The 13266-nt window shown below is 37.4% G+C and overlaps 1 protein-coding gene across 2 annotated transcripts in view; it reads right to left on the bottom strand.

The window, feature by feature from the left end:
* PLEKHA7 (pleckstrin homology domain containing A7) overlaps positions 1–13266 on the bottom strand; it is a 163750-nt gene that overhangs the window by 37321 nt on the left and 113163 nt on the right. For both annotated transcript variants that reach the window (XM_086613527.1, XM_086613526.1), the window contains exons 8-10: positions 12508–12608; positions 3912–4090; positions 1462–1947 (exon numbers count right to left, since the gene is read on the bottom strand). In XM_086613527.1, the coding sequence (XP_086469653.1) occupies positions 1462–1947; positions 3912–4090; positions 12508–12608 (766 nt within the window). The remainder of the gene's footprint in view (positions 1–1461; positions 1948–3911; positions 4091–12507; positions 12609–13266) is intronic.

The following is a 13266-nucleotide window of genomic DNA, read 5'->3' as shown; positions in this document are numbered from 1 at the left end:
TAATCTCTCTCTCTCTCTCTCACCCCCCCCAACAGTACTATCTTACCACTACACCTGATACACGCCTAAAGCTGATTTACTGGAAGAGTGATTAGGAAGAAAACTACTTATTTAGTGATCAGTCAAGCCTGTTCACTGCCCATACTTTTGATGTGAAAAATATCAAAGGACATTTTGGTAAGCACTGGCTAATTAGTTCAATAGCTTTCTGTATTATTTTAGACTAATAGATCTGTGCATGTAAGAATAACTAAGATACCAAGTACTTTTCTTCATTAAAGTCATACTCTCTCAGGAATCACTGATTTATATCCAAGCAAAAAAGTTGCAAGTAAATCGACTCTAGCACTGTAGAAGAACATTAAATAAAATCTAAAAGTATGAAAGCTTCTTTAAGGGTAACCCCAAAGATAAGAGAGTAGCAGAACGGACTTCCAAACAGAATTAGCAAGCCTTAAATTTCTTACTGCCACCAAAATGACAAATGTTAGTTTCAATAAGCATTAAAAAAATTGCCCCAAATATTCTCTCCCTCCTAAGAACCACACGCTAATGTCTGCTATTGTTCTATATTATAATTAGATTTTAGTATATTTATAAGGTACTAATTCAGTAGGTTACCCATATTTGAAAAACCCTCATGTGCAGCACAAAGCCCAACTGTCTGTCCTGCCACTTGACACGAGGTGACGTTCTCAACAGACACATATACACATCACTTCATTTTTCCAACTGGTACCTAATCTGACTGCACACTTTGAAAGCAAAGCAATTACGAGATTTTCAAATTACAAAAGCATTCCAGCATGCATTCCACCTCTTGATAAAATTTATGTAATTTTCAGGGACTGGAAAGGGAAAAGAGAATCCTGAAGACCATGGGAACACCCTAGGACCTCTTCATTAACTAAATGAATATACGGAGACCTTTCAATATGTGACGTGCACACTGTGACTTCGAGTGCAATGATCTGATACAGAGGAGTGAATGGATGTTTGGAACAGGAACAGAAGGGAGAAAAGAAAAAAACAGCGTTCTTTACTTTTAAGTGGAAAACAAATTATTTTCTATAATTTATATCGTGTAGTTGTTTATGAATAAGAGGTAACTGAGCGCTGCACTTCACTTTCTGGCTCTTCAATTGTAGCAAATTTTAAGAAGGTTTAAGCATCCGCAGTGATTAAAAACAGTGAAAAAAAAAAAGCACTCTAATCTCACTTCTATTTGCAATATAGTGACAACGCTAAAGGGATTTGATTATCCAATCCCATATTGACTTTCCCGTGAGATAAACACCTGAAAAATACCATTCTGCACTGGAGGAGAAAGTAAGTTTCATTATGTGTTATCTCTGTAAAATATAATTCTGATTTGCACTAAACATATCACTAATGCATATTTTTCTTTAATTTAAGAAAACGCCATTTGGCAGTCTATTTAAAGACGGGACTATTACTAACCTTTTTGTATCTCCTTTTTGGACTTTTACCCAGTGCTCCACTTGAGCCATGTTACTTTTTCTTTGAATCTGTTTATCTGGATTTGTTCTGGGAACAAACCCTCTTTTATATGAGCTGGTACCATTCTGCTCCACTAGGCCAGCACTCATACTTAATGAGCTAGGAAGCGTTCCATTCTTCTCAGCTGGCTGAGACTGAGCTACTTGGGACCACGACGCATTTGTTAAGTCTGGAAATAATGAATCAGCTTCTGTTAACGCATGCTTAGGCTTTCCCTTCTTAGTTTCCAGAGTTTCTTTTCTGTGGATATAACGCTCCTCCTCCCCTTTTTCTCTTCTTATCTCTTCACGCTTATCATAGCCAAGCATGTCAGCTGATTTTTGATAACTTTCTTTTGTATCTGTACTCTCTGCCTTCATATACTCTTCACAGGCATCCACGTGATTGACTTGAGGAACAGCTTGATGATCCACTTTTTCAGTTTCTCTGGAAAGAAAATACATGTCAGTAATGAACACTGCTTAATTGTGAAAAGTTGATGTGGTGTGGTTACTATTTTAGAACGGATACCCACAAAGGCAGCTTCTCCAGGCTGTGATAAGTTTGACAGAAGTATGTTGAGACAGATATGTGCAGCAAAACTCAGTTGTTATCCCAGTTTGACAAAAGGTACCTCTACAGTGCTATCAAGGAGGCAGAAATCATTCATGTGCATCTGTAAAAATGACTGAAAATACTAATACTGTATGAAAGAAGTGTTCAACTTGTGTAATATTATGTACAAACAGCTGCAAAAAAGTATTCCTATCCTGGGAAACACTGAAAGCCAAAAAACCAAAATCAAACTACCAACTGCTCATTTCAGTCAAAAAACTCTTTCTTATCTTTGTAGATGCCTTAGGGCCTAGTCATTTCTGGCCAAGAGAACATAGAAATATCTACATTTGACTCAGCAGTATCGTTGTCCAGGGAATTTGTAACCTGGGGGCTATTCCTTCAAAAAATATAATACAAAAAAAAAAACTCCATTGCTTCTAATACACGCTGCAACGCACACTAGTTTACTTATTTACCTTATTGTCTAAATATTTCAAAAATTCTGTACCAGAAATCTTGATATTAAACCTACGACACACTATAAAACATCTAAGGATCCTAAAAGTTTTATGTTGCTTTTGATGCATCATGTAATTTATTTGCAATTTTCTTCATCTCCTTACAGTGATAACCTTCAACATTTTCTCTCTCTTACAATTCAATGGAGTATCATTGATCTCAGAGTAGCACCTCATCTTCTCTGAAACAAAGTTCAGCTTCTTTAAAGATTTATGGAAGGTGAATTCTGAGTAAGTGCCATGAAACAATTGTTTTCACTTCAGTCTAATTAATATCTCAAAATGCATAGCCTACTAGGAGAAAGAACACTGAATCATTACATCTAACATGTCAGCCTTCCCCAATTTTTCTTTCAATTATTCCTGTCCTTATAAAGGAAAAACAGGTAACAGATTACACATTATTTGAAATTTAAATTAAATCCAGAAAATCTTAACACAAAATCATATAGGACACAAAGCTCTGGAAGAGATGTTGATCCTTTGCTTATATTTGATTTGCCAAAAGCAAGTAGTAGTGAGAAACTGTATCATGACATTTTAATCCTCACAGCCCCAAGGGTTTAAAAGCAGGGTTGTCTCAATACAGTCTTCTTTCACAAGGAGTTGTAGGGAAAGAATCACATTCCCAAGGTCAAAACATCAAGAAAGCTACACCAATTTTAAGAAAAGGAAAAAACTGGAAGCACATGAAGGCACAGCTGAATTTGTTTGCCTCTAGCACTAATTAGGACCAACAGGACAAAGGACATCCTCCTTTTGTCACAGTGCTTTTTTTCTACACTGAGAAAAATATAAAAAGCTCTTACAAGTACTAAAGGCCACCAAAGTAAGTAAAAAATAAGCAGCTAATACCTGTCTAAATTAGTTAATATTCATAACTCTATGCACTTATGATTTACGCATCTTTAACGCGCTTTTCCCTCTTACCAGCACTTTAATTCTAGTCCTAAACACTCATTTGAAACAACTCATTACTCTTCTGCCTTTTCCCTTTTCCTTCTCTCTCCTCAAGGCTGCCAATTGGCTGTTGCAGGTGTATGAATTTGCTCACAAAAACTCTAACTTTCTCACTGATTTTCCCTAAAAAATTATATATACACAGAATGTAATCCATGTCACTAAAAGTGGGCACACCATTTGTGTGTAGACACAAATACTGAACACCAGGTTTTCTTTATTATGTCAGTTAATTGATTTGCAACAGACTGTAAATTAAAAATACTAGCTTCTTTAAAATGAGAATGAGTTTCATGCACTCGTTTCCCAACAGCACTTTCAGAAATCACCACCAATCTGATTTTTAAAAGCTAACAGTTTGTGTAATGAACTTGCCTCTTCAGTGAAGAGCGTGTTTGCATAAGAGCAGCTTGATTCATAGCCCGGATCCAGCTATTCATATCCTCTTGGGTATCTGCACTGAAGTAGTACGTCCGCATCCCTGAATGCTCTGCCTGAGAGCCAATAACAGAATTCTTATTATAAATATATGCCCGCATACCTGTATGAACAGCCTGGAAGAAGAAAAACAAAATAGTCAAGACAGCCCTTTCATTTTCCCCCCCCCCAGAAAATTTACCAGAACTTTTCCTGATATCTCATAGTCAACATGGGTTTATGAAAGGCAGGTCTTGCCAATCAAACCTGATCACCTTCTATGACAGGGTGACCCGCCTGGTTGACGAGGGAAGGGCTGTGGATGTAGTTTTCCTTGACCTCAGTAAAGCCTTTGATACAGTTTCTCATAGTGTTCTGGTTGAGAAACTGGTAACTGCTGGCCTGGATAGGCACACCCTCCTTTGGGTTAAAAACTGGCTGCATGGCCGGGCCCAAAGAGTGGTGGTAAATGGGGCTAAATCCGGCTGGAGGCCGGTCACCAGTGGGGTTCCCCAGGGCTCAGTGCTGGGTCCAGTTCTGTTTAACATCTTTATCAATGACCTGGATGAGGGGATTGAATGTACCCTCAGTAAATTTGCGGACGACACCAAGCTGGGAGGCTGTGTCGATCTGCTCGAGGGTAGGGAGGCCCTTCAGAGGGATTTGAACAGACTGGATCGTTGGGCTGAGGCCAATGGCATGAGCTTTAATAAGGCCAAGTGCAGAGTCCTTCACTTGGGGTATAAAAACCCCAAGCATCGCTATGGGCTCGGGGAAGAGTGGCTGGAGAGCTGCCTGGCGGAGAAGGACCTGGGGGTGTTGGTTGACTACCGGCTTGATATGAGCCGGCAGTGTGCCCAGGTGGCCAAAAAGGCCAATGGGATACTGGCGTGTATCAAGAATAGTGTGACCAGCAGGAGCAGGGAAGTGATCCTGCCCCTGTACTCGGCACTGGTGAGGCCGCACCTGGAATATTGTGTCCAGTTTTGGGCCCCTCGCTTTAAGAGAGATATTGAGCTCCTGGAGCGAGTCCAAAGAAGGGCGACTAAACTGGTCGAGGGGCTGGAAAATAAAACTTATGAGGAGAGGCTGAGGGAGTTGGGGCTGTTTAGCCTGGAGAAGAGGAGGCTGAGGGGAGACCTGATTACGGCCTATAAATACTTGAAAAAAGATGGTGGGGAGGTAGGCGAAGGACTCTTTACATTAGTGATGGGTGATAGAACAAGAGGAAATGGGCATAAGCTTAGTCAGGGGAGATTCAGGTTGGATGTTAGGAAGTATTTCTTCTCTGAAAGGGTTGTCAGCCACTGGAATAGGCTGCCCAGGGAGGTGGTTGAGTCCCCGTCCCTGGATGTGTTTAAGAATAGGGTGGATGATCTACTTGAGGATATGGTTTAATGGTGATTAGGGATGGTTGGACTCGATGATCTCTAAGGTCTTTTCCAACCTAGAAATCTATGAATCTATGAATCTCTGAAGAACTTTTCAGATTCTTTGACCTTTTCTTGAATTTTGGGTAAAATTATTACACTGCCAGAACAGGCTGTAGTGCAGAAAACTCAAATGGCACTCTGTGATTTTTAATGAAATTCTTCTACATCTTGCTTGCACTATTAACTTAAAAGTGCAGTGCTTCTGTTTTTCATAGGAGGAAATTTCAGCTTTCCATCTTCCCTTAATAGATACATTTCATTTGCCATAAATGGCATACAAAACAAACTAAAGAAGTTTAGACATGCGTAAGCAAGCCAATTTTCCCAGCTTATTTAATAAAGCAGTTTATTCAGACAAAACACAGACAAAAATCTTACAATTCAAGCAATTAAACTGCTTACTTAAGAACTGATTATAATGTACGTTAAGATCTTTAGGTTAAAGCGTGCACTTGAACCTCTGTATTAGCTGCAAAATCACAAGACTTACTGATAAAGTTAGTAATACTGATAAAATTATCACAGCACAAAAAATATTGACAACTCTCTGCACACCAAAATACTCCATGACATTCCACTGCAAACTAGAGGTATTTGGAAATTCCTCTATAAGTATATTCAGTATTCAAATGTATTCAATATGGAATGTCTTTGTAACTGTAGGCTAGTTGAATTTAATCAAATCTCATCCATATTTGTATAAGTGATAGTATAGATATTACTAAGTCATACCAGTCCTGAAACACTTGACTATATTTCCTCAAAGTTACTTTACAGATGTGCTTCAGTTTAGTAGGGAGAGATTCATCTCCTTACTTTCCAAAAAGCTGAGGAGAGTATACTTGGCTAGAAAGCTCTTGTAATAATATTAAAACAAAATTAGTAACTTAAACTGCTTTTTATAAAACTAAATCTGCTATCACACACAAAAGCTAATAGCATGAAACACTGTTGAGACAGGGATTTATTTTTTTTTTAATTAAAAAAATTATCTCAACTTTTTAATTTGACTACACCTTCTTTTAAAGGTTAAACTTATTTTGCAAATCTTCCCTAAATGGCTGGTCTTTTATTTTGATGAAATCATCTCCCTCTCATTATTCCAAACAGAAAAAAAACCCACACTCTACAACCGCAGATGGCTTCGGAAACACAGCAATACTTTTGACTAAACCCAGGCTATTTAATCCAGCGCAGCCCTCCCTAAATGTTACAGTTTAGTTGTTTACCCTGACTTTCACAAATTACCATAATCTTAGAGACTTGTATGAACAGCTCCAAAGAGTAAAATATTTGCTTGCTATTGCACTAAGTTTTGTGGAAAATTTACTCTCTTTCTATTGAAGCCCGTTTTTTATAAACGTGTGAATCGTGGCCTTTCCCTTCTGCACCTCAAGCAAGGAAGCCTCAGCTTGTTTTGAAAACTATGGTTACACAATCCCCGCAGGGGTCAGTCCCTGGCCGGTCATCATGCCCATGGTGGAATGGCTGAGACTGCAACACAACAAGAAGTTCAAAAAAGGAGAAGGAGAAGGAAGAGGAGGAAAGGGTGACAGAGAAGTCCAAGACTCCCTTCTGCTTGCAAGAGCCTGCTTCTCAACAGCAATGGCCAATAAGGGAATACAAGGTGGATTCTTCTCCCTTCCCAACATTAGCTACCTACCTTAACACAGGACTCGCACACATGAAACTAGCTCTGATCAATTGTCTATTTAGGGATCAAAGAGTTTTTTTCACGTTTGCCTGGTTGAGCTCTTTGGGTTTGGGTTTTCTTTGTTATTGTTGGAGTCTTTTTTATTTTCCAACTTGAGAGCATTACAAACGGCCAAAACAAATATGATTTAGAAGCATTTAATTCATTGTGATTTATGGTTATCATCCAGTGTAAGAAGACACCAAAAACTGGCAGCTCCATATGTAAAGGAAAACAGTGATTTTAATGCTAGACCTTATGACTACAGGGTTCCTTCACGGACCACATTGAGTCCACAGAAGAAGATGCTAGAATTCAGAAGTGAAGCAAGTCCTGCAGGAAAGTAGACTCCATGTGGCCCACTGCAGATAAGGCAGTAGGACTCTATCATTCATTGGTTATATACATGCTGAAAAAACCCACAATCTTGGGTACCTAACTGTGGAGACTGCGTACCACATCAATGAACGGATTTAACAGCTTAATTTACTTGACCTGTACGTCCTGACAACATAACCTGTTTGCCTTCCAGGTTCTCTTTCAGCAGTGTATGACGAACACAGCTGAAAGCATTGCCTAAAAGGCTGGAGCTGGAAAGAGTATAAAAACGCCAACTACGTTGCACCATTCTCCCTTGAGAGACTGGAGCTATCACAGCCATAAACATTCCTAGCTTCAGAAGGGATAATGGATATGCTGTGTTATCATCAACACAAGATTCTGAAGCTTGTAATATACAAAACTAGTAAAAGGAAAATTCAAATATATTTCCGTTATTTGTTAGTAGCGTGTTTTATATGCAAGAAAGCCACTTTGTGCCAATGTCCTGTAGCTGTCACTGCTAGCAGACACAGAAGCTAGCAGTTCTTTTTTTTTTTTCTTTTTTTTTAGGCAATAGCTATTAGGATGACTACAGCACACTAAAAAGCCTAAAACACAACACGTGCGCACATGTACATCATACACACAACAGGGAAAAAATAATATTGGTACCTATTCATGCATTCAGATGCCTTAATGTGGATAGATCGAGAAGAAAAGCAGTCTCTCTCCCATAATGCACGGAGGAGAATGGACAGTAAACCCCAAGAGTATATCAAAAGGACAAGACAAGGACAAAAAGTTAAACAAGTTAAAATCATGAAAAGATTCATGTTTTCAAAGAAAATACTTAGCAAAAGACTACACTGAAAGTAACTATGTCTAGAGGTCTCTGTTAATTCAAAACTCCTAGCAGAGAAAAAGCCAGAATTCATAGGACAGAGGGATAAGGAGGGGAATGGTTTTCTAATAATCATAATCTTTCAGAGTTAGTCCTCTCAATAAGCTATAAAATACAGGAAATTCTCCCTTCTGAAGTTCGGTATTTATCACCAAAAATCGAAATAATACTCTGAGCCTTCACTATAAACACAACAACAGCACGCTACAATCTAACTCATCTTTCATCTTCAAATAATATTGAGATTTTTCAGGACCTCTTGAAGCTAGAATCTTCCCTCTTCCAAATTCTAAAATGGCACCTCTCAACTTTAAAGCCCTTGGCACTTCTTCACTTGACTCCCCAGGCCCAGAGAAGCTTTATAAGCAATAAGAGAGTCTAAGGACACAAAAACGATCCAGAGAACATAAAGGAACAAACTATGTCAAAATTTTTTAGGAAAATCAGTGAGATCAAACAAATAGGTAAGAAGTTTGCCCTGGTCCCAACAGGTCTAAGCACTGAACAGATACTCCCGTTAGTAAGTCTTAGAGTGTCAATAATGAAAAGATGTTTAAAAACAAGCTGCAGTAGTATCTTATGGAAGTAATGATTTGGCCTGGCTTCCTAGGCTCTGAACGCCCTCATGCTGAAAGGGTGTATCTCTGAAAAAATTTAAAAGGTAGTATCAAAATAAAAAGGAATCATTTGTATCTCCAACACTACTTCCTGCCTCTTACAGGAACATCAGAGCATCCTTCATTGACTTTATTTGGTAGCAAGACATGCACCTAAATACAAACACGCACTTGCACACATTGTCTTTGCACAAAGTTTTGTTTTCTTTACAGCAAACATTGGTAGGCCTTCCAAAGTTTCTCAATTTGTACTACTGTCAGATTTATATAAATGAGTTTGCATTCAGTATTCTCATGCATTTTAACACATACAAGACCAATTAAAAATAGTTTTCATGACTGATGACAGTGAGGCTTCTAAAGAGACTGTGATGACATTAACCTTCATAAATTGATACTACTCATGTTTAAAATCGTTGTATTACTACTAAGTACAGTCAATTCTCTATTAATCACAGAGAATATTTCCGGCTGTATATTCATGTTGCGCAAACTTTTTCCCACTAAAATCTATACATTGGATTTGTGCTCCCTCACATTCGTATCAGTAAAAAAATTACTGTATTAAAAATACAGTGATTAAATTAATTAAATATCTTTAAGATGTTAGGTACTGAATTAAATATGCAGTATGGATCCTGAGTTCTAAAAGGCTGTCACACAGCTTAATAACAGAAGCTTATAGCTAGTCACAGCACTTTGCTTGGGACAAATACACAACGTGAAAAAATCGTCAAGATAAATACTTAAAAGCAGAGTTTCTAAACAAAACATTTTAACATACATACTGCTACACTTCAAAGTAGCTTTTTGATTGCATTTGAACAGCCTGTACGCAGTTCTGCAGGTCTGTAATTGTTAAACACCCAAAGAGACACAAAAGCTTAAAGCTGGGCCTTGGGAGATGATGAAAGGAAAATAATTTTGAGAACTCCTACGGTGTACATTTTAACAGTTAGCAGGGTTTAACATATATCCCACTGAGCATATATTTTTGAAATCTTCTTCTAACCGAATTATATGCAAAAAGCATCCATGTATTTGCTAAGTAAATTTACTTTCTTTAGTTTTACAAACTAAAATGTCGAAATTTTTCACAGCTTGGCTGCTTCCCTAGCTTCAAAAACTCATTATTACTTACACCAGCCATTTAAAATGAGAGCCTACACCTCTACTGTAACAGAGGATTTACAACAACTTGAATAAATGACAGGCCCAATGTAAAAAGTGACATGGCACATTCTCCCACTCACTCAGGACTTTAATACGAAAAAGTCCTATCTTTATTTTGGGCTTAATCTGTTCTTGCTTTCTATTTCTGGCTGCACTACTCTGTGAGACAGAATGTCCGTCTACGTTCTGGATATCAAAGTGTACTGAAGAGATTAGATAAAGGTAATGGCTGGTGAGTGATGGAATGCCAGTACGGCCATGCTCCTGCCATCGTCTGCCCACAACCGACTCCGTGACCCTTGAACATCAGTGTTGGATGGGGTCCATGTGACAGGAATCTTACAAAATCCTCTCACTGCCCTAGGAGTTGGTTCTAAATAAAATGAAAGTGCAGCATCAAGTTTGCAGACAATCATCAAACACCTGAAGCAGAGTTAAGATTGGCCCAACAAACTAATACACGAAATGTATGTTGAGGATTTTTATCTAGATAAAGATTTTTATCTATATAAATTTTTATCTATATACTTTTATCTATATAAAGATTTCTAGCATAGTTTCTTTTGCTATCAACTCCCTATTTCGATATCAACTTTTTAGTAATGACCCTATGTTGAAAGTCTCAGGTTATTAGCTCATGTTGATTTTCAGAAAAAGACAGGTTAAAGACTTGGTAGAGTTCATATAGGTATGATATCCTAAAAGAAACAGCAGAAGACTGCAATTGCTTCCGAAAACATTTAATCATGATCACAACCATGGATTCTACTCCGCGAGAAAGCAGAGGCACAACTTGGTAGTGGTGACTCGAGAGCTTGCCTATGAAACGTACTGCTTGGAAACTACACGTGTGTCCATATGTATATATGTGTATATATAGACACACACACACAAATATACAGGGGTTTTTCTCCCCCCCTTATCACTGATAGTGTTAAACTGTTTATAATCCTAACATACATTTGAATAACATTTACAAACATCTTTTCAATAAAATAAAAAGCAGTTTGCTTTTTTTTTTTAAACTCTAAAGCAACTAGATACTATTGCTACTTTATCTCCTTGCCCAATCTGCACTAATAGTTATTCAAGAGAAATAGAAGCCTAGAAATACATTGGGTCCTCCTCTTTCAGTATGTTCTTCTCCCTAGGAAAAGGCTCTAGACGAGGAGGGTTTGATGAATTACACTCATTGAATATTGGAGTGGAATGTTTTTCTTAAACAAAGGTTTCTTTGTAGCTTGTCCTGCTATCTCATGTTCAATGCATTTGAAAAAGTACAATAAACACTTCCACAAAGTGCACTGGGTCTTTTTTTTAAACACATTTCCCAAGTTAATATTTGTTTAATACATTTCAAACCATTATCCATTTGAAAACAGAACCCAAAGCAGCAAAAGGCAGTCTACAACTTTAAAACCTCCAAAAATCAAAATGCACGAGAAAGTCTAAGCTGAGCACATATTCTTCATAATTTCAGTACAGAAAAGATTTAACCAGAAAGTTTCCTTCTAGATCTCCTAAAGTATACCAAATCAAAACCTGATTTCTCAATTTATTTATTGTAAGTATATAGCTCATTTGCTTGGTAAAAAAAAAAACAAAACAGGTTCTGCTCCAAGTATCCATAGAATTTAAATCTGCAACATACACTGAAGTTTCTAAACTCTGCCTTAGTGCTGCAGCTCAGACAATCAGTTGGAGTCAGGTTTCTCTACTGTCAAGAAGGAATGTATGTTTTATTTCGTTTTGGTAGGTTTTTGTAACAAAGAATAGAACTGTAAATTAAATTATTTATTTTTTTTTAAAAAAAAGAAAACACAGAAAACCAACCAAAAACTGTATTAAAACAAGAGTATTTTTTCTTTAAAATACTCCATGTCACTTAGGACAACTATGCCTCACCCCAAAAAAGGAGAGAAAAATTGGTTACTCTTTTTCCCCTTGAAATGCAGAAATTACACATCAAAAGATACAGTGTTGTCATTTTCTATCTGCAAGAACTGAGCTGATTATTTTACTTTAAAAAGAACACAACAAAACCAAAAGACCATCAATATTCTATGAGATAAAGTACCCTACAAAGAAAAAAACTAACAACTTTTCTTCCAATTCATAAATAGCACTGGAACAACTTATCAATACTAATTTCTAATTTAAGAAACAGGATCTTTACTCACAGACACACTAGTAAGCTCTAAAGACCCTTACATAGTAATAGACATATGAATGTCAATTCATAAGCAACAAAAAAGCGCTATGTCGCATTCGAGCATGCAGTCAATAAACCTGTCTACTTTAAAAAAAATAATAAATAAAACAGGAAAGCAGATGATGTTTCTGTTTACAACAGCATCTTTTCTAATGCAAATAAATATTTTAAAATATAATTAGGTAATAAGCTTTGTAACTGTACCTTAAAAGAAAATTTGCGATTTATGCGATCTTCAGGTCCAACTGGAGATATTACATAACTAGGCAATGGTATGCTACCCAAAACAGATTCTTCTCTGCTGTCTGTTGCATTAAAAAAAAAAAAAAAAAAGAAGAATTCAATAATTTAATTCACTGCACTTTTCAGTGGGGTAATAATACATTCTCCTTTATGGACACACAGACAACAGGCATTATGTAAAAAATTAACAGCAGTTCAGATTGAATACAAGGAAAAGAATTTTCCCCATGAGGACACAGCAGCAGCAGAATAGGCCAACCAGGGAGGTTGTGTCATTTCCATCCTTGGAGGTTTTCAATGCCTGACCGGATTGAGCCCTGGGCAACCTGTGCTGACTTCTTTCCTGACCTTGCTTTCACCAGGTGGTTGGACTAAACGCTTCCTGAAGTCCCTTCTGACCTGAATTTTCTTGTAACTCAATACTAATAATACATGGAGAAAAACATTTTCTTTTTAAAGAAACAAGACTGAATTTTTTTGAAAAAAGATCAGTTTGGTTTTTTGTTGAGTTAAGGAGGGCGAGGCTAATTTTTTAGGTTCAGACAGAAGAATACGCTTTGAGAATAAAGCTTATTGTGACAAATGAACTCTGACAGGCTGCATAACATGACGGACCTTCCATTTAGCATTCTACATCTAGGCTAATTGCTATAATTAGGAAACCTCTATTACTGCTGCCTTTAAAGCCATCAGCAGCAGAAATGCAGCGCCTAGAAATAC

The sequence above is a fragment of the Tauraco erythrolophus genome, chromosome 6 (assembly GCF_009769465.1).
Source record: "Tauraco erythrolophus isolate bTauEry1 chromosome 6, bTauEry1.pri, whole genome shotgun sequence".
In the NCBI taxonomy this organism is placed as follows: Eukaryota; Metazoa; Chordata; class Aves; order Musophagiformes; family Musophagidae; genus Tauraco; species Tauraco erythrolophus.
This window is presented reverse-complemented; position numbering and strand designations above follow the sequence as displayed.